Here is an 18,378-nt window from a genome sequence, read left to right on the forward strand (position 1 = left end):
TCTTGCACTGGAAATGTGCACTGATGCGATACTGGTTTAGGGGAAGGGAGGAAGCAGTGTGCGGAGAGACAGGCTAAGTTACTGTCAGTCAGTAAAAGCTCTCAGTTCCTTCTTCTTCCCACTGGTATCAGGATGCAAGTATTATTTTTAAAAAATAAACTTTACTTTAGCTGCTATTTAGCCTCCTAGTAACTTGAGTTCCCTCACTCTACCCAGAGAATGAACTAAAGATTGAAATTTGTAATTTCAAGGTAGTGTATTATTTAGGAAGATTTTTGAAATAAATAGCATCATCTAGCAGGATGGTAATTGATTATTTTAAACATCTATCTCTAATCCCTTGAGTAATAGCATTAAATTAGGGAACATTCAACCATTTCCTTCAAGCAGTAATGTTCCTGGCAGAAATTTATTCTTGTCAAACACTTACCAACTCTCTTATTGCTATACAATGCATTTCAGTGGTGTTTCACTCTAAGGTATGTTGGTAGAGTTTAATAACTTATCATTAGTAATAGAGGAAATACTTTGCTTTTAAACTGTGCTTCATAAAGCTGAACTATACTAGAATCTAGTGAAAAAAGTTGTGGCAGTATCACATAGAAGCATTGAAGATAAAAGACAGTTATCAACCATATAATTAATTTAACTTTTTCCTGGATGCTGGTGACAGCTGATGGTAGGAGTTCATGCTTTAACTCAAGTAATTAAGGAGGACACAGCAATGCAACATTCTTCCATTCAGATGCCATCTGACTTAACTTTACTAATGGCTAAAGTGCTAGCTCTCTTTAAAGAGTGGGTATGTATGAGGGGAAAAAAAACCCCAAACTATGCAGAGTTTGGGAGAACCTGCAACTACTTTCTGTTCCTTCTGTCCTTCCAAGCTAAGAATACAGCAATCTTCTCTGCTCCTGTCTGTAGGACAGCTTCTCCAGCAGCCTGATCACAAGCCCAGGATACTTGATGAGGTAGGCAACAGGAGATGCCTCTGAGCATTAACCCCAAGCTACTCCAAAACAAACACAAATGCTTAGCTTTAGTTACTCTTAGGCCTTTTCTTATCTTTCATGTGGCCCTAGTGCTGCTGGCAGGACACAGGTACTTGGCAGTTTACAGTCAGGGGCCTTCTAGCAAAACACAGTACTGTGGCTTAGAGCCTATTCTTGTAGGAGTATAGTCTTCTCTAGCTTTTCCTCTTGTAATGTCATGCTTTATGTAGTATACCCTCACCTTTAATGCGTGTCTTAATTCTACCTTGATTGCTTCAGGAAGCACATTTGGGATAAGAAGCCAGCCCCTCTCTGATCTAGAGCAGGCTCTCTGCTGCGCATGGCTTTGTGCAACACCTTTCTTGCACCCAGCTTCAACTCTTGGAATCATAGAATAGTTTGGGTTGGAATGGATCTTTAAAGGTCATCTAGTCCAAGCCCTCTGCAGTGAGCAGGGACATCTTCAACAAAATCGGGTTGCTCAGAGCCCCATCCAACCTGACCTTGAATGTCTCCAGGGATGGGATATCTACCACCTCTCTGGGCAACCTGTTCCAGTGTTTGACCAAAAAATTTTGTCCTTATATCTAGTCTAAATCTACCCTCTTTTAGTTTAAAACCATTACCCCTTGTCCTATCACAACAGGCCTTACTAAAAAGCTTGTCCTTGTCCTCATCTTTCTTATAGGCCCCCTTTAAGTACTGAAAGGCTGTAATAAGGTGTCCCTGAGCTCTTGCAGTAGCTCAGTAGCATTTCCTACTTTCAGTACCACACAAATTTCACCTGTCTGTAATAGCTGTCTTAGCACCCCTTAAACAATACTTCACAGCAGTACCAGATAATTTCTTCCATTTACACACCTAAATGATAGTAGGCTTATAGTTAAGCAACCAGTGGGAGAAAAGAGGCTCTCCAAGGCTTAGCTTGGGAAATAGAGATGTGCAACAGAAAGCCAGAACCCTGAACCAGGGCTTTGGGTCACAGAGTTGATGAAGGTTCATGCTGTGCTTTTTCCTCCCCTTGCATGTAAGGCTGAAGGTAGGTAGGACTACTCATGCAGTGAGCACAACCAGACTTTGTGCAACGTTTAGACTGACCTTACACTGTTTGCAGCGTAAGGGACAGAAGCACAGTGACACTTCCATAGCTCTAGGCTTTCTGTTTTGCTCTGAGGGACTAAGTAAAGGGCCACAACACACGCTACCTAATTGGCAGGTGTGTTAAGATCCTCCTCCTTCCAAGGGAGCTAGGCATTATTTCTTAAGGGAAGCTGCCTCTCCCCTTCAAAATAGTACCTTTGTTATATCCTGGAGCAGGAGGAGTTCTGTGAGGTTTAAGGGCTAGGATTGTACCTTTCCATGCACAGTAGTATGAACTGCCCACATACAGTCCTGTAGATGCAGCTGTCTTCCATGTTTACACAGGACCTCTACACAGAAAGATGTCACAGAAGATAGTTGCAGCTTCCCCTATTGGCGAAAACACAGCAAGGAACTAGCTAGCACGGTTGGTCTCCCCAGTATAAACTGGGCCATCCAGTAATGAACAGGGAGCAGAAAGGATGCCTGCTCAGCATCAGTGGCTGCTTAGATCAGTGTTCCTCCCCATTCCTCAAATGGGGCTGCTACTAAGCCTTATTCAGATGAACATTGAAAACAAGTCCACTCTAATACTTGGTCAGCTCAGACTAGGAAAAAAAAAATTAGTCCCTATCTTAGCCACTCTATCATGCGAGGATGTCATAATAAATGGATGGTTTTTTTGTCTGGTAACGAAACTGCTCTAGCTTCAGGCCAATTCTCAGAAGAACAGCTTCATCCCACCATTTTGCCATGACCTGGGAGAAGATGAGAGACAGAGAGAAAGGGGGAAAAAAAAAAAAAAAACAAACGAGAAAAGTAGCATCATCACATACAGATGCTCTGCAAAGCCCTGCAAAACTAATTTCCCCCCCCCCCCCCCCCCCTTGCAACAGCACCAAAAGGACACATGCTTTTCCCTTTTACCCCGGTAAGTGTGGCATCAGTGCAATTGGGATAAAGGCAGCTGTATGACTTAATTAAAAGACACGGACCTTTCATTTACATGAGACCCATTTCAAGAGGGAGGAGAGCAAGGAAGGACTTAAAGAAGTTACAGAACTGAGAAATAAGGAAAAGAGACAAAAGAGTAGTGACAAATAGTGGGTACTGATGCAAGTAGACAGGGAGACAGAGAAATCTATCTCCCAGATACCTGAAGAGTCCCTCTGCCATTCAGGAGTGTTACTCTGAGGCAAGTCTCTTCACCCGCAACTTAAAACTTTATTACCAGTACCTGCCAACTCCTCGAGTGTGCTGTGTGGAACAGCAGGAACGTGGTTATAGTGATTCAGGACAAAGCCAGCTGGGGATTTTGTGACCCAGCATTCACAAAGAGCCAGTACTCACCTGGAAGCTGATAGGAAGCCCAGCAGTAGAATATCCAACGGGGACCACAAGGCATGGAATCCCAGTGAAGTTACCAAGCTGCATGAACCTGGGGGAAAAGCTGTCATCAGCATTCTGCCCTAGGACAGCAGTAAAGTCATCCTTTTTTGGGAGAGGCAGCTAGGATCAATCTCTCCTGCTCTACAGCCTCTCCTTCAGTTAGTACAGCTAGTCTCCAGCTGTTCCCAAACTTTTGCTTCCATAGTGCAAGCAGCACTCTTCTTACCTCATGGACCGGACTGTGAATGACGAATCGCTGCTCCCAGTCAAGAGGTCAGATTCATAGATTCTTGGGGCAGTGGAAGCAACAGCTGTGGAGGAATCACAGAATGATTGAGATGACTGAAAGGGACCTCAGGAGGTCATCTTGTCTAACCCTCTGTCTCAAGGACAGTCAGCTAGAGCAGGCTGCCCTGGACCATGTCCAGATGGCTTTTGAATATCCCCAGGGATGGAGATTCCGCAGCCTCTCTGGGCAACCTGATCCAGTGCTTAAAGAGCAAAGGAAGAGTCAGGCCATGGGCAGTCTTCAAGAACAGCTCAGTTCATTAAAGCCACATGTTTGATATACATTGGTGATGCAAACTCACACCCCTGAAACACAATTTGCTGGGATTTATGAATTAAGCAGTTAGTTTCTATTTAGAGCAAGAACATCTTCATACATAAATACATGTCCAGTCCCTCCAGGGTAAAAGTGCTGGCTCTGCAGCTCCTGTTTCAAGTACCAAGGAGTTTCTCATTGCCATGGATATAGGCAGTAAGTCTAGAAATACACAGCAATCTTTCTAACCAGGCTGCATTTTCTTCTAAAGGCTTGAGGTACAGCAAAGTCTTTGCAAAAAAGTCATGGTCTTAAAATTGGGAAGGGAAAGTTAATGGAGTGACTGTTCTTAAAATGCACCACGGAGCTGTTGGGGACCAGCTCTTTGGCCAAGGCTGCCAATACCTGGTGTAAGGATACAGTTCACAGTGGTGAAGATCTCTTGCAAAAATCTCATGCTCCGAGTTCTCTGTCGATTTGCCTGCAAGCAGAGAGACTACTGTCTGACCAGGCCCTCTTGGTTCACAAGGCTCATGTTTTGACGATGACAAACTCTGCCCATCAGAACCTATGCCTTTGCAAAAGATGACACAATTGCTGCGGTTTGGAATCAAGGCGCAGGACACCACTCCAGGTGGCATGTCCTCTGTGGTGCCCCACCATTCAGCATGTTTTCACAGGAGAGGGCAGTACAGCTGGATCATACCTTTTGGCATGTATGGGGAGGTTAAGAGAATCCTCTACCTCACCTTTACAATTTCACTAGGTGCCTCCCTTCAGCCTTCACCACAGTATGTTCCTTACCGTAATATAATCCAGAGCTGTGAACTGGGAAGCCAAGGCCAGGTTAGCCCGAGTGTCCAAATTCTGAAAGAGAAAACATCGATCATGGCTCTGCTTGCAAGAAACTGAGTGTGACAGCCCAGGAGGTCTTCCAGGTCTGCTCTCCTGTATCAGTAGTCATCCAACGCGTGGTTTGTCATACAAAAAGCAGGAGAGCCTCAGGTTTCTCACTGATGTGACACTTGTTCTGTATCAGCCGGGACAACTACTGGCACTGATCCAAGCTGCTGGTACTTACCATTTCGTGGAAGTGTTTATTGAAGTCAGGTTGCAGGAAATCCCTCATCTCACTGAGAATGCAGATTACATGTGCTACTCGCACTTCCTCCATCTCTGGAAGAGACACGTCAACCACACTGGCTCCCAAACTCTGCAGGTGCTCCACAGCTGCGTACAGAACAGGTAAAGCACAGACAGCATCCCTGAGTTCACCAAACTTTATAGAAGGGCTGCAAATCCCCACCCCCTTGAGAAGCTAAGAGACCCCATAGGCCGTTACAAGGCCAGCATCTTCAGTGCATCATGTGCCATGCAGACTGCTGCAGCTGCTTCTCGTAGGTAAAAGCCTTCAGTCTAGCTAGATCTCAGTATTCCAACAGGGCAGGGATAGGGGCTTGCAGACGGGTTCCTAACTTAACTGCTACATTTCCAGCATGTTCATCTCCTCCCTCTAGCCCCCCCAGTTAACCCAAAGAGTAAAGGTGGACAGACAATGCTTCCCCATGCATTTGACTTGACCAGTATTCTATCAGCATGAAGTGATTATTTAGCATCATGAGATTCCCATTCAAAGCCTATTCTGAACCATAACGGTAGAGAACTCGGGGGATACTCAAGAGACCAGGTCAACAGTACAGGTTCACTAAATCCTGATGCACTTTAGCAAGGCTGAACACCAAGACTTTGGGATAAGTGAATCTTTTGCTGTCTGAAAAGAATCCCCTTCTTTGTTTGACCCCAGCTTCTTCATAAATACCCAAGCTTGCCTGTTTCACTTGCTTATGGTGCATCTCTCCTAAGAAAACTCTACACATGTATAAGCGTGAGTGTCTGTGGAAATAAGGAGGCTGAAGAAAATCCAGGCAAACAGCCAGAATAACGTGAACTATCTCGGCTCCAACGCATAGGAGGCCAACTACTATACCAGGCATTGTAGAGTCTTTCTGCCCCAGCCCCGAGCACTCACCAGGGTCAATTTTTCTTAGTCTAAAATCTGACAAAGCCACCCTAAAGGCACCATTTGGCTGATTTCAAGGAAATACCAGAGGACTGGATACATCACAAAGATCTAGCCTTGTCTTTCCTGCTGAACATTATATTGTGAAACAAGTCCCTCCCTTAGAAGTCTTTTACCATTAAAGCTTGCACAGTAAGTATTACTGAACACAGATCTGTCTTTATACAGACAGAGGCTTTAGCACACTGGACTGCATTCTTCCATTGTAACCCAACAAGCCTACAACTGCAGAGCTTTTTAACCCTCAGCAGTCAGGAGGGCTTCCCCAATACAAAGCTACTGCTGTTTGTCCAGCCAGACCTCTTTAAGCATCTGCCTTTAAGGACTTCAGGCAAGATCTTTTTAATGCATACATAAGAGGAGCACCAAGTGATACCATGACATCACGCAGAGTAAGAGACTTACAGACTTTTCCTCTTTACCTTTCTCACAGATGGACAGGATTTCAGCATCACATGCCTAGAGAATAAGAGGAAAGAACTAAGTAGACTTTAGTAACTGCTCTCCTCTCCTTGGTGAGCACACTCACCAGGACTTTGGTCCTCATGGAGCTTTCCTTGTTCCTGTCCCTAATGGTAGTGAAACACAGCCCTCCAGGACTGCCTTAGGCCACCTACTCCAAAATAACAGCTTGCAGGTCACACCGCTAAAGAAAAGAGAAGGTTGTCTTTTCCAGAGGAGAGGATATTCCTCCTCTGCACTGGGGCAGAGCCAGAAAGAGTCCTTGTTTTCCTCCAGGGAAGAAATTCTGAGCACGTTTGTGGGGTTGCATTACAATTGCCAAGTGGTACTAGCTTGCAAGCCCAGTTTCTACATTGGAATGATGAAATACCACTCAGCAGTTACAGCATCGTCAACAAATGGATAAATTAATTTTCCTCATTTGATTTTAAACTGTCTTTTGTAATCAGTTCAGAAGCAGTGCTTCCAATAGAAACAGCAGTATGAGGAAGCATACTGCCATCAACTGTACAGTTGTTACCTTTCCTCGTGCCTCCAACAGACTTACTCAAAAGGCTGCCTTAGGGAAAAAATCTATCCCTGTAGATGTTTTCAACCAGGCTATATTCTCTTCCAATTATAGGACTAAATATGAGAAGCTCTAATGATAACAGGCAAGAGAACAGTGAATGCACTGAATTCCTTTAGAATCTAATTTTGCAAAGCAGCGGAAAGAGAGAGATAGAACAGGCACCTTAAAAAACGTCCAGTCCACTCCCAGTTTTAAGCCTTTCAGGTCAGGAGCACACATACCAGATAGGGTTGCTTTGGGCTGTTTTAGTCCTGCAGGGAACAAACAAGAGTTCCTCCTTTTATCTAGAATGCCTCTAGGAAGGCAGAGCACCTGGGCTCGGGGAGGGAGCAAGCTCACCTACCATATGGATAGAGCGGATCTGGCTCAGCAAGGATACTGTAAACAATGGCTGCATCTGCCACTGAGGTACAGATAGGGCCTGTAAAAGAGACATCAGTTGTAAAAATCCAACAAGGGGTAAATAGTACCTTCCTCCCAAGGTCTTTTGCAGGCACACGTTGCCTCCCCTATGAGACCACCACACAGCAAGGTCCCTGAAGTGGAGCACAAGTCCTCTTACCTACGCTGACTGTGGAGTAGGAGAGTGGCAAGCTGCCTTGAGAACTGATGCGCCCAAACGTACCTAGAGAAAAAGAAATGGGCAGTTAGCTAGATATCAGCAGTCACTGGCAAGATCTGACCTAGATGGCTCTGGTGCCCCCAGTCAGTAAGCGACATACCCCTGTGCCAGTTACTTTTATGTCTGCCATTTCAGAGCCCAGTCACTCATCTTTCAGTACCCTGTTCTGCTGACCACGATCTGTCTCATCAGTGAAACAGATGCATTCAACAGTGAAACTGTTTTCCCCCATAAGAAATTTAGTTGAGGGGAAATATTTGCAAGGATGTTTTGAAATACGTGCATTTAAATATGCAGAAGCAGCATATGGTATGGAGGATGGAGACACAGGAGCAGGATTATCAACAGCGGGGAGATGCCACCCCCTGGGAGATCTCACACACTTTGCCAGTGAGACTTCATGCCTACACCAGTTGTCTTCTGCAAGTACTTGTATCACCTTTCTGACCAGTTTCATTTTTGTCATCATCATTATCATCTTCCTCAGGTGAATCAAGATTAATCAAGTTGATCACATGTGAAGGATGGAAAAAGGGTAATGGCTGAGTATCTGCTCTCAGATGAAGCAGCTGAGATCCTTTGGAATGATAAACCATTCTCAAAAGCCAGCATCTCTTCCAAGTGACAATCCTGTCTTGCCACCTTCCACACTGTAGACACTGCCCTGTGCATTTCTTATGTCCTCTGCACATTCTACTTGATTATAGTCTTACTGCAAAAACTGCGTTGCTACTTCTTGTAATACTGAAATAAGAGGGAATGGCTACATCCTGGTTTCATACAAGCCTATTACCAGGTTTAACTTACCAGATACAAATCTGAGCAGCATCAGCCTCTCCGTATAATTGGGATGATGGCGAACCATCGTGGGTGGAGATGCTTTTCACCAGCTCACTACAGATGCCCAACTATGTTGGGAACATGTCCCAGCAAAGAAGCAAGATTGAAGAGGGACCAGTAGGTAGAAAGAAAAGCAGCACGTTTTATTTAGCAGTTGACTTAAGTAAGTTAGGGTTTTTTCTGCACATCTGTTCAATACCTGGTACTGAGAATACTTCCATTCTGTCAGAGCAACCCACGTGACTCTCAGGGTGTTAGACAAGTTTTGCTTGACAGGAATTAATGGACTATGCCTGACTTGTTTGTGGCATTCTATCTGATACAGCAAACAAGACACACATCCCCTCCACAATTAAAGGGCTCTACCTTTCAGGCCCACCACACCACAGAACGAAGCAGGAATCCTCACAGAGCCACCTCCATCTGTGCCAATAGCCACTGGGCAGAGACCTACAAAAAAACCCCACATGTTGGCTTGTGATCAGAGAGACATCGTGTTGCCCTGTCCATTCTACCAGCCACTGTAGCCAAGAAAGCACACAGTGCTCTGTTCAGCTAGGAGTTCCTTCCAGCTTCTAAACCCCCTCATAAAAACTAAATGCCTAAGGTACTTTGCCTCAGGACCTTCCTCCCACCACCCCTGAACTCCATTTAGGACCACCTACCTGCTGCTACAGCTGCTGCTGACCCACTGGAGCTCCCACCTGTGAAGTGGTTAGGCTTGTAGGGATTCCTAGGGATCCTGTGGTACCTGAAGCAGACAAATAGTGTTGAATTTTTTCATAGGAAGGACCACGTGCAGTACAGGGCAGGAAAAGATCCAGAAACACAGCTCAGGGATTCTGATCTCTTAGTAAAGAGATACCATTAAATCCCAGATAGTGCTATGTCCGTAGAAAACAACATGCAAAAAAAGACTTCTGCCTCAGAGCCCAATCTCTTGTTACCATAAGCAGCCTACCCGAAAGAGACAGACTCAAAGCAAGACAAAGGACGCCACTCCAGCTCTTCTGTCTGTGACAGCACTGTGCCACAGTGCATTATGCAACTCCAAAAGGTGGAGCAGTTGGTGGCCAGCAATTCTTACAGACAAGCAAGTCAGCATCCCCAGCTCTGCCCTTTATCCCAGAGCAGCAGCTCCCAGTGTCTCCAGTCTGACCACAGTCCCCAGACACCAAAGAGACCTGCCAGGTGGCAGGGTATCCAGCTGACCTCACACAGTGAGGAAATGCCCTGGCACATTGTTGCAGCTGAGGGGGAGCCCCAGTTCTATCCAGCTGCACGGGCACAAAGCGTGGCTCTACACATGGCTTATCAAGGTTGTGAGGACCATGGGTCTGGAATAGCAGTTCTCAGCTTGGTTATAGCTGGAGAATTTACAACAGTAAAGCAAATTCCAGTGAGCCTGGTTTAGCTAGGAAATAAAATTACTATGTTCTCCTGAGATGACTGTACTTTTTCTCACTGTTCTGGGCCTTCAGCCATTACTGTGACTGAGCATTAGATTACTATTTATTTGTTTTCTGTCACCGCTTTTGTCTACCACTCATCCTGTAAACATTCACACCTCCAGGCCTATAGGGCCCAGCAAACCAAGTTCCTTACTCAGCAGATGCCACTTGGATCCTCTCCTTCCTTTGGTTTCAGGAGCCTTCAGGCTTCTGTGACTACTCTGACCCTCAAATATACAATGCTGGGTTTTCATACCCCCGGGGTTCTCCCTGCACAAGATGCCTCCATCAGTTTTATTCTCACATGCTTGCTCTATTTTCGTACCCTTCCCTGTCAGTTCTGGACAGACTTTTAGGTACTTCTAGACCAGGGGAAAGAGAGGAGAAAGGGATTTTTACCTATTAGGGTTGCATCCAGTTGTTCCAGTCCCTAGTTCGTGCATGTTTGAGACCCCAATAATGATAGCCCCAGCCTCTCGCAGCTTCTTGGTCACAGTAGCATCTTCTGTTTCGGGCTCCGTCCCAAGATACACTGTTCCCACTCGGTGATGGTAAGGTACCTTAGCAAGAAGACACCTTATTACTCATCCTAAAACCCTGGCAAGGTAGGCAGGCAGACGTGCATGCTCCACGTGCACACTTCAACTCCACAAAGGATCCTAGACATTAGGACCCACAGAAGTAAGTAAGGGCTAGGAAGCTTCACTCTTTAACTTGTCCTGTGTTGGAGAGACACTTAACCCTTCAATATTTGGTCCTTCTCCCATGCAGAGGAGTCCTTTTAATACCACGATACAAACGAGCAGAAACATGTAGATGGTAAAAAAGCCTGCCTCCCAGCAGCTCTCTTTTCAATTTTTCTACAGACAGAGCTGCAGCGTTTCAGATCTGCAGTGTTTTGAAGCAAGGCACCAAGATTAGATGAATGCCAAAATACCAGATGGACTCATTTTCAGGGTATGCTAAGTATTCTTCACTTTGAGGCAGCAATGGAAGAACCTGTACATAAACAGGACTCCCACCCTATGGGTAGGTCTCTGCAGAGCCTATGACAGCTTGACTGTACTGCCAGGAGTATTTAATGGTAACTGTTGTTTGGCCACAGGCAAAACTCCTTGTGAGTGGGGCTTTTCAAAGTAACTTGCGTATTTCTGACACATGTCCTTTAAGGTAAAGAGAGAGGGATACTTTGCCAGTGGAGCAGAGTCAGTGCCTGAGAAATACAGTCATACCCACTGCTACAGATGCTTTTATACATTCTCATTTCATCACAAGAGGGACTGTTTCTCACCCCCACCCTCTACTCCCCATGGATTAAAGAGATCAGTACGAGTTACAGAACACGTCTGTTGTACCCAACATCTGTCTTCACCTGGCAAAACTTGTTAATCCTACTCATTACAAACCCACATACTACACCTTATTACAAACATATTCTCAGGCTTCTGCTGAGGAGTTGGCCTTAAAAGCTTGTCGCAGTGAGTTGTCTAGGTTGACCACCTGCAGCATAAACCGACAGCTAGACAAGGAAACTCACCACTTTGAACTCTTCTTTCAGACACACTGGGATGCCATCCAGATAAGACAGCGTACACTTATTTCTGTAACGAGCAGTGGAGGCCTCAGCCATCTGCACAGAGAAAAAAAAAAGTGTATGTTATATATATTTAGTTAAGCTGAAGGTCATTACCAGTATCAGAACAGATACAAAAAACAGCTTTCTCAGGCTGCTACTAAGCCAAACTATAAAAGTTTCTTTCTCCTTCCACCATATGCTGATGGGAAACTACTACTTGGAAGCATCTATGCTAACGGATGCCACATAAGCACACAAGTCCCATTTTAAACATAGCTGTCCAGCAGGAAACAGATTGCTTTAATGCTACCTCTCTTTGCAGGAAGGAAAGCAAACTTGTTTGTAGTCGTCTACACAAGGAGGGAGGAAAAGCGTACATATTTTTCTGTGCAATATATCAGCAGAAGAGCCTCTGCTTGTTTTCTACCAGAGGCAGACATTACCAGCATTATTTGCTCCTGGTCCCATTGCACTATCGCTCTGAGTGGGGGCGTGGATTTGTCGCAGTCCTCCAACATGGCAATGATGTTCTTTGCTACCTGAGATGGCGTCAGCTTCCCACTCCTACAGGACAGGAGAAGTTGGGACCTTGTTACAAGACGCCCACACACCACACTAACACACAGGTTTTGTCTCTCATGAAGCAAGATGGCAGCTGTCACAGCTGTAAGTAAGAACTAGATAAGAATCTGTGTGTAGTGACAATTTCAACACAGTTGACACCATCAAGAGACACTCCCTTCCTTAAGGGGAGAATTTGCCTACACAGCACACCCCCAACCCTTAAAGTAGGGGCAGGAGCTAGGACAGTTACCCAGATAAACAGGGAAGGACAGCTGACAGCTTTAAGAAGAGTCCTCAAGCTCCTGAAAGCCTGAGGCTATGAAACTCCCCATATCATGAGCTGAGACCAAGAGGCCAGCCCCCTTTATACAGGCCTTCCATTACAGAGAAGGGGCTCCCAGCAGTACCATCATAACTCCCCTTCAACAAACAGGCCTTCCCTCCCTCCTGGCAAAAGGCTAAGTTGCACCACAAACACATCTACCTCTGGCTGACACAAAAGCCTCACAGTCAGGATGCACCTATAACACCAGACTGCAGTGTCAGCCTTTTGCTCCAAGGCCACAACCTGCTGGCAGAGGTCGTCCTTGACGAACAAGGGCCGGGAGGACAAGAGGATTTATCTGAGCATTCCACACCTGGCACATGTCCCAGAGGCAGCCAGGAGTTACTGAGCAGCCAACAGCTCACAAAACCTCAGAGTCAGGGATGTGTTTCCAGCTCTTTCCAAACTGGACACACTTACTGGGTGAAAGCAGGGAAACTGCTCACAGGAGCACAAGCAGCTGGGGAACCAAGGGATTCTTCAGAGACCCACAGTATGTGCAACTCGCATCATCCAGATGAACCTTCCTCTCCTTCTCACTCACATGTCTGGGTAAACAAGGTACGTAGAAATCTCTCCCAGTGAAGACTGACAATAAGCCAAGGAAAGCAGCATTTAAATATCCTTGCAGGGCTTGTAAAAGTTGTGCCAGCTCTCCCAGTTGGCTTTCCTTCATTATTCTATTAGGGGGAAAGGACTGCAGAGGGTGACGCTAAACATTGGTGCCTCAAGGACAATCCTAACAAAGAGACCCCTGAGAGCTTGTGGAACAGTACTAGCCCACAGCAGGGGAACATGTGAGACAGGTTGCTTCCAGACCATAATTTCACCTACCGGTAGCAGTCCAGGTAGTCTTTGATCCCTTTGAAGCTAAACCCATCACTAGCAGAATCAGACCTGCAAAGAATTAAAAGGGCAATTGTGAACCGTCAAAGCCACCTCTGTTTAGACCTGTAGACTTCAGCATCACAGTCCGATGCAGGTTTGGGCATCACTCACTCACAGTAAACCTGCTGGTCACCGTTTGGACCGCTAGCCTATGGATTTCAGCTTGCACTCTGTCAGACTCCTTGCACACATGACAGACACCAGGTACACTAAGGGTGCCAAAGAAATATGGGGTCAGTCTTGCTGACATGTTCTAGTTGCTTCATATTTCTACTGCAACACAGCAGTCATTAAACTGTTCAAAACTTATTTCAGGTTTACATTTGCTACTCACCACTGCAACATTACAGAATAGCTAGAATATACTCATAAACCTACTCCCAGGATCTGTCACAAGTTCGATCCAGAGATATCCAGCAGCATATACAGCGTGTGGTGCAGGAGGGGGAAAAGGCACTATACAGCACACACAAGGATACACATCAGCAAACTGCTTAAAAACTAAGTCAATGGCTCTAGCACATAAGAAATAGACTATTTCTCATCACAACAGGATGATTGTAAGATCAGCTGAAGAGCTAGCTACAATCACTACTCCTGTGATGTCTCCATATCATCACCCAAACCAGAAGCCATATCCTGGAATAGGACACCATACGGCACCATGATGTGCTATGCAGGGAAGAGGTAAGGCTCCAGTAACCTGCCCTGTAATACTCAATGTATCACTAGTGGAGCTGGGGACACAAGAACCAAAAGGCTGCACTCACCCTGACCAATGCCTAGAGGAAATACATGCCTCCCTCTGAAGTGAAGGAGATGAAAGTTTTTCCTTGCTCTAGCTTAAGAACTCAAGCAGGGGGCAAGCTTAGTCCTGCTAAAAGCCCAGGTACATACAGAGAACCCACCCTCTGCAACACTGATGAAGTGCAGCTCATAGACATTTTCAGTAACTATTGGATAGGGCCACAACTAAGAACCAAAACCAGATGGGGAGAGCATTCATAGCAGCTCAGCTGCTCCCACCTCAGCATCAGACCACAGCGAGACATGCGAGTCTGAGTAACATTTTGCCTGGAATCTTGTGGGATTTAATCAAGTACAGGCTGCAATCAAGAAGCTGAACCAGCTTTTATCCAAGCAACCTCACTAACAAAGCCTAATTTCTTGTGGATCGTTTTCTTTCTAACCTGTGTTCCTTCTCTCCTCCACGCAACCCCTGTGTTCTCTTTGAGATTCCTTGCAGGCAAGAAACAGCACATCTGCAAACTCACTTAAAGGGATGTATGCACTTACTAGCCAACCACTAAGTGTATCTGTTCTAATAGTGCAACCAGAGCCCTGGAAAGGGCAGAATTTGGTCTCTCCACAATAAACAGACTCCCTGAAACTTGTAGAAACTTCACATTACTTGTAACTACCAGTGATTTATAAGTTACAACAGGAAAGATGACTGACAGCACTGTTTGTTTTGTAAAGCAGGTGGGCGTGGAAAAAGATTTTAATCCAGATTACTGACAACAACAGCTTCCCGCTAACATAATAGTGCCAACACATGTTTTCTTCCACTCCACTCTTACCTATCACATACTGACCTTGCATCTATCAGCTGCTCAATAATATCCGAAGTGCTTTTAGCTTCAGACTTGTCTTCTGTAACCTCCGCAGCAACCTCTGGGATAAACGTGGGATCTTCATGAATGTCAAGTGAACGCATGAGCGAGAAGTTGTTCAGCCTGAAAGAGAGTCACTGCTAAAGTCTGCAAGCTCTACCATGACTAATTTTTCAGACTATTCACAGGGAAACTTACCAAAGAACATTTTGTCTTAGCAGTCTGCGCTCACAGCAGGGAGTTGCAACAGTTACAAGATAATCTCTCACACCTTTTCTAAAGGCAGCATCAAATCTACTCTGCTTGCTTAACAAAGCCTCCTACCACTTGACATAAGGCCAGCCAGCCTCCGTAAACCCAAACTAGGAAAGAAATGGTGAGAGTTTTCAATTCACTTTAATTAGTCATATCACCCACAGACCAATAAAGACAGGACTGGAGAGGAAAAGAAAAGGAGAAAGTAGTATAAGCCATACGTTCAAGCACTAACCCTGTTAAAACAAGCACCTCTTCAGACTTTTCTGTGATTTGCTTCAACACAGCTCATTTGCAACCAAATACAACAGGGATTGCAGTGCAAGTCCAGGGCTTAGAACATGTAAAGCAAGGAAATCAAGACCCTGTCATAGGTGTCAAGGAATAATCTCCTGTACAACAGCAGTGACGTTTATCTGGGTTTGATTCACTCAAAAAGCCCATGCCCCAAGTAAAAATTCACAGGTACCAGTTGTGTGTAATGCATTTCTCCGCGTCCTGGGATCTGCATAGCTGACCCATCAAATAACAGGCAAACCATGTGAGCCAAGCGTGAGGCTAAGGTTTCTGACACCTCTTACCTGAGCAGCTCTCAGTGCAATGTACACTTGAAAGCACAGTTTCTAAACAACAACATAAGTGAGAGAGAAGGAGAAAAGGCTGACATAAAATAGTATCTTTAAAAAGAACATACTAAAAACTCTGAACTTCATGTTTGTCCTCATTTCCCCACTACTACTATTCTTTTACCACTACTGGTGATAAACACAGCAAATTTGCCCATCAACAAACTTTGAAAGAAAGACTGCTCTTTCGCAAAGGAACAGAAAGGCAAAGAGGCAAGCTGGCAAATTTGGTTTCTCAGCACCTGCCTGAATGTGAAAAAAAGTTCATTTCTTCTGATAGAGACCCATTCAAACCAGAGTAGTTAAAAAAAAAAAAATCTAGTAAACATCTATGAAATAATCTTGCTCATTCTCCAATCAAGTTATGCAGCTTCCCTCTTAGAAAAGGTCATTTCAGACAACCTGTAAGTGGCATGCAATGCAAGCACCTTTTAAAAAAAACCAAAAACCAAAAGAAACTTGGAGGGGAAGAAAACTTCCCACTCTTACCTTATTAACAGCGGCAGTAAGCAGAGCTGCCCAAAAGCCTGGAAGAAAGTAAGCAGAAACATTGGTTTGCAGTAACTTTGACCCAAACACCTTCCTCACTAGACAAGGAATGCTGAATGTGCTCACAATTGCTGCAGTTTCAGAGCACCCTAGAGAGCATGCAATGCTATGTAGAAAAAAAATAGCACAAATACTTGTTTCAGGCCACAAAATTGGCCCAAAATGCTTTCCCCCCACCTCTCCTTTATATAATTATAAAGAGAGTATTCTTCTGGCTCTCCTGCCTTTGTCCATCCCTGACTTGGTGCAGAAAGCCTGCAGCTACAGGCTGCAACCCTGTTAGGAGGCATCTACATGGTTCCCATCCCTCACTTTCTTCATCTTCTGCAGATATGCAAACATTGGATAAGGTAGAAGCTTATTATTATTTTGCTCATCCCACTGCTAGCATCTCTCCTGTCGTTCAATGAGCTCCTGCAGTAAACCAAGTCAACTTGGAAAAGCATGAGAAATTTAGAGACTCCATGGTAGCAGACATCTGAAAACACTTTGAATAACTTGGTTCCCAGTGTAGCAACATCAGAGGTCCCAAAGAGACCAGCCTTGTTCTAGCCTGTCTTAATAGCTCAACAATGGACTTCAAAAACATGTTAAGGGATGTACAAATACAGTAAAGTCTGAAGCAAGGCTCACACCCCCAGATCCAAGAAATGATATGTTGCCTCACACATTGCATAAGAATTACAGTTCTCTTTTTGAAAAGGCATTGCTCCTAATCTACATCTAATCTTAGACAACACAGTCCCGTAGGAGATTGAGAATATCACGTCCCCCCTCCAAGGGGGATGTCAGGAAAGGAAACAAGCCTAGGGACACACACCAGAAGCGGCTGCAAAGCAAAGGATAAAAAGGTATTCTGGTTGTTATATCCTGGAATAAAGCCACTTGCAAGGTATCCTCACAAATAAACACAGCCCATTGCTAGCTTTCGCTCCAAGCCCAACCAGCCACCAAGCTCTGTAACAGGTCACGCTGTTGAAATGAGACTTTTGTGCCTAACCTTGACACAGGCTCAAAAGCAAAGGCCAAGCAGCAGCAGCAGCAACAAAATCCACCTGCTTTCGGGCAGACGATGCCGCAAGGCGCTCACCGCCAAGGGGACGCAGGCTTTTCTCCCCCCAGCACCCTGCCACGACAGGACTCGGACCTCCTCCACACCAGCCCCAGCGGGAATCAACCCGCAGGCTCGCTGGCACGCCAAAGCCCACCCGAGGAGAGCAGTGGCAGGACAGCTGCCTTCAGCGCCTTCCCAAAAACCCCGCTCAAGAGGGCTGAAGGACCTGAATCGCTTCGTGTCCGAGGAAAGCCGGTGGTGGCTGTATTCCATATTTGATGTCGGCTTCGGGCCCTCCGTGCCCAAAACCACTCGTGACACCCTCAACCAGAGGCCAGCTCCCTCCCTCCCCACAGCATCCCACCCTGGGGGGGGACAGGGTGAACCCGAAAGCACGCAGAGAGCCACAACCTGCCTACAATTTCCCAAGCAACCCCGGCTTTTACCGCCTTGTTCACCCGGCCCCTCGCCCCTACTCACCGTATTAGCCACATGGACGAAGAGGCGCAGCCCGGAGCCGCACAGCCGCGGGGCCCACTGTGGAGAAAAGGCGTGAGGTGAACGCCGGGCCCCGCTTCCCGCCGCCCGCCCGCCCGCCCGCGCCCTCCCCGGCGCTCACGGGATCCCGAGGCGGGCTGCGGCCCCGCGCCTCGGCCCGGCCCGGTTGCCGGCGGTACAGCACCGTCCCAGCGCTGCCCGTGTACCGCCTCACGCAGCACAGGTAAGCGGCGGCCGGTAGCAACGTGAGGAGGAACAACAGCAGCAACGGCGCCATGGCGACCCTTTCCTTCCACCGAGCCCGGCGGCAGCGAGTCCTCCCTTTAGCGGGGCGGTCCTCGGGTCTCGCCCCGCCTGATGGGCCGGCCCTGCGGGCGCCTGCGCCCTTCCCGGAGCTGG

General features: G+C 46.2%; 1 protein-coding gene across 1 annotated transcript; it reads right to left on the reverse strand.

Annotated features, from left to right (window-relative positions):
- Window positions 1-1,578: 1,578 nt before the first annotated feature.
- LOC104831698 (fatty acid amide hydrolase-like) lies at window positions 1,579-18,256 on the reverse strand. Its single transcript, XM_010567443.1, has 20 exons — window positions 18,101-18,256; window positions 17,962-18,018; window positions 16,368-16,405; window positions 14,980-15,120; window positions 13,331-13,393; window positions 12,051-12,171; window positions 11,569-11,661; window positions 10,431-10,591; window positions 9,246-9,331; window positions 8,947-9,030; window positions 7,681-7,743; window positions 7,462-7,539; window positions 7,281-7,369; window positions 6,508-6,544; window positions 5,087-5,235; window positions 4,810-4,872; window positions 4,411-4,486; window positions 3,688-3,772; window positions 3,423-3,510; window positions 1,579-2,830 (listed from the first exon to the last, which is right to left on the reverse strand). Exons 1-20 carry the CDS (start codon window positions 18,254-18,256, stop codon window positions 2,720-2,722), a joined length of 1,839 nt encoding a protein of 612 aa, XP_010565745.1. The 3' UTR covers window positions 1,579-2,719.
- Between the last annotated feature and the right edge of the window lie 122 nt (window positions 18,257-18,378).

Source organism: Haliaeetus leucocephalus, unplaced genomic scaffold (genome assembly GCF_000737465.1).
Source record: "Haliaeetus leucocephalus isolate CR32 unplaced genomic scaffold, Haliaeetus_leucocephalus-4.0 Scaffold228, whole genome shotgun sequence".
NCBI lineage: Eukaryota > Metazoa > Chordata > Aves > Accipitriformes > Accipitridae > Haliaeetus > Haliaeetus leucocephalus.